General features: G+C 35.3%; 1 protein-coding gene across 1 annotated transcript in view; it reads left to right on the top strand.

Moving 5' to 3' along the window:
• Positions 1-1,483, top strand: part of SCYL2 (SCY1 like pseudokinase 2) — an 88,056-nt gene that overhangs the window by 20,014 nt on the left and 66,559 nt on the right. Inside the window, exon 2 of the mRNA XM_045291287.1 lies at positions 714-918. Coding sequence (XP_045147222.1) covers positions 742-918 — 177 coding nt within the window. The 5' untranslated portion in view covers positions 714-741. The remainder of the gene's footprint in view (positions 1-713; positions 919-1,483) is intronic.

Genomic DNA, 1,483 nt, shown 5'->3' with positions numbered 1-1,483 from the left:
GACATCATCAAAAGTAGAATCTCTCTTAATTTACCAAAAGGAGAAACACTAAACCTAACAATTACTAATCTTCAAAAATAGCTACTGATCATTAAGCTTATAATAAATTACCAATTATTAACAATAAATAATTATTAAGAACAGTACTAACCATTAAGAGCAAAGAGGTGTAAAACTTTTAAAATGCTTTATTGCTTGATGTTTGTGCGTGTTTGTGCATTGTGCCTTTGCCATCATTTTTACTTTTCTTTTAGAAATTACCTCAAAGGGTTTCATTGTTACACAGTAATTATTTTAATAATGAATAATAGTTAAATTTAAAAAATGGATTCTTTAGATTAGCATCAGATTGTACATGGCTATTTGTAGTGTTAAGTGAGACTTAATACTGGCCATGTTATTTTAAACCTTTGACAGTGTGTTATATATTTGAGCAAAAGGTCATTCTCTTCATGTGAGTGTCAGGGTGAATCAATGCCCGTGTCTTCTCATTCTGGGCTATGAGATTTGATTCTGGTCAAGCAATTTGATTCCTCGGCTTAAATTCACAGTCAATTATGTTCAATTACCTAATGATAAACTCTGCAGTTGGCTTTTATCTGTATAGGTTTGTTTTGCTCATTGCTTGGGAAATTAACATTTTCACATTAAATAACGAATCTTTCGTGTGTCAAAACAAATTCTCAGTTCTCCCTATCCCCATGTGCTTTTAGGTAACTGCTCCTACCTGATACTGCAGCCATGGAGTCCATGCTTAATAAGTTGAAGAGTACTGTCACGAAAGTGACGGCTGACGTCACCAGTGCTGTCATGGGAAATCCGGTCACCAGGGAGTTCGATGTTGGTCGACACATTGCCAGTGGGGGCAGTGGGCTAGCTTGGAAGATTTTTAATGGCACGAAAAAGTCAACAAAACAGGTACAGTTTAAAACGCACATTCTAAATACCACGATAATACATATATGCATTTTTGTGTTAAGAATTATGAAAGTAATGAATTTTTTATAACCTTTTGTTTCATTTTCTGAGTCTTAAAAGTGCTTTCAAACATGTTCTGAATCTGCTGTTTCCCATTCACATATCTCATCATTTAGTCTACTTTTTGCACAAAAAATAAACATGTCATTTGAGCAAATGAATGTGTTAAATGATAATATTTACCTAAGTGCAGATTTTAGGATAAAATTGGTCACATTTTCTAAATATTTTCACCACTTCAAACAAGGAGGGGTCTTGAAAATGGTCTGTTGGTTTCTTTTTCCTTGATGGTCCCGGGATTCTCACTTTTTCAGCTTCTGAGAGAGCTCTCTTCTGTGGATGTGGTTTTTGTCTTTAGTACTCCCAAGGAAACAAAAGATGGTGGCGTGGTTCACCCTCTCTAGTAAGGTGATGTTCAGAATAGATCCCATCTTAATCCGCAACAGAGACTATCCTCCAAAATGAGGATGTAGCTACAGGCGTTGAGGCAACAATGTACACAGTT

Source organism: Echinops telfairi, unplaced genomic scaffold (genome assembly GCF_000313985.2).
Source record: "Echinops telfairi isolate 266 unplaced genomic scaffold, ASM31398v2 ScPeMD7_2;HRSCAF=8, whole genome shotgun sequence".
Lineage (NCBI taxonomy): Eukaryota > Metazoa > Chordata > Mammalia > Afrosoricida > Tenrecidae > Echinops > Echinops telfairi.
This window is presented reverse-complemented; position numbering and strand designations above follow the sequence as displayed.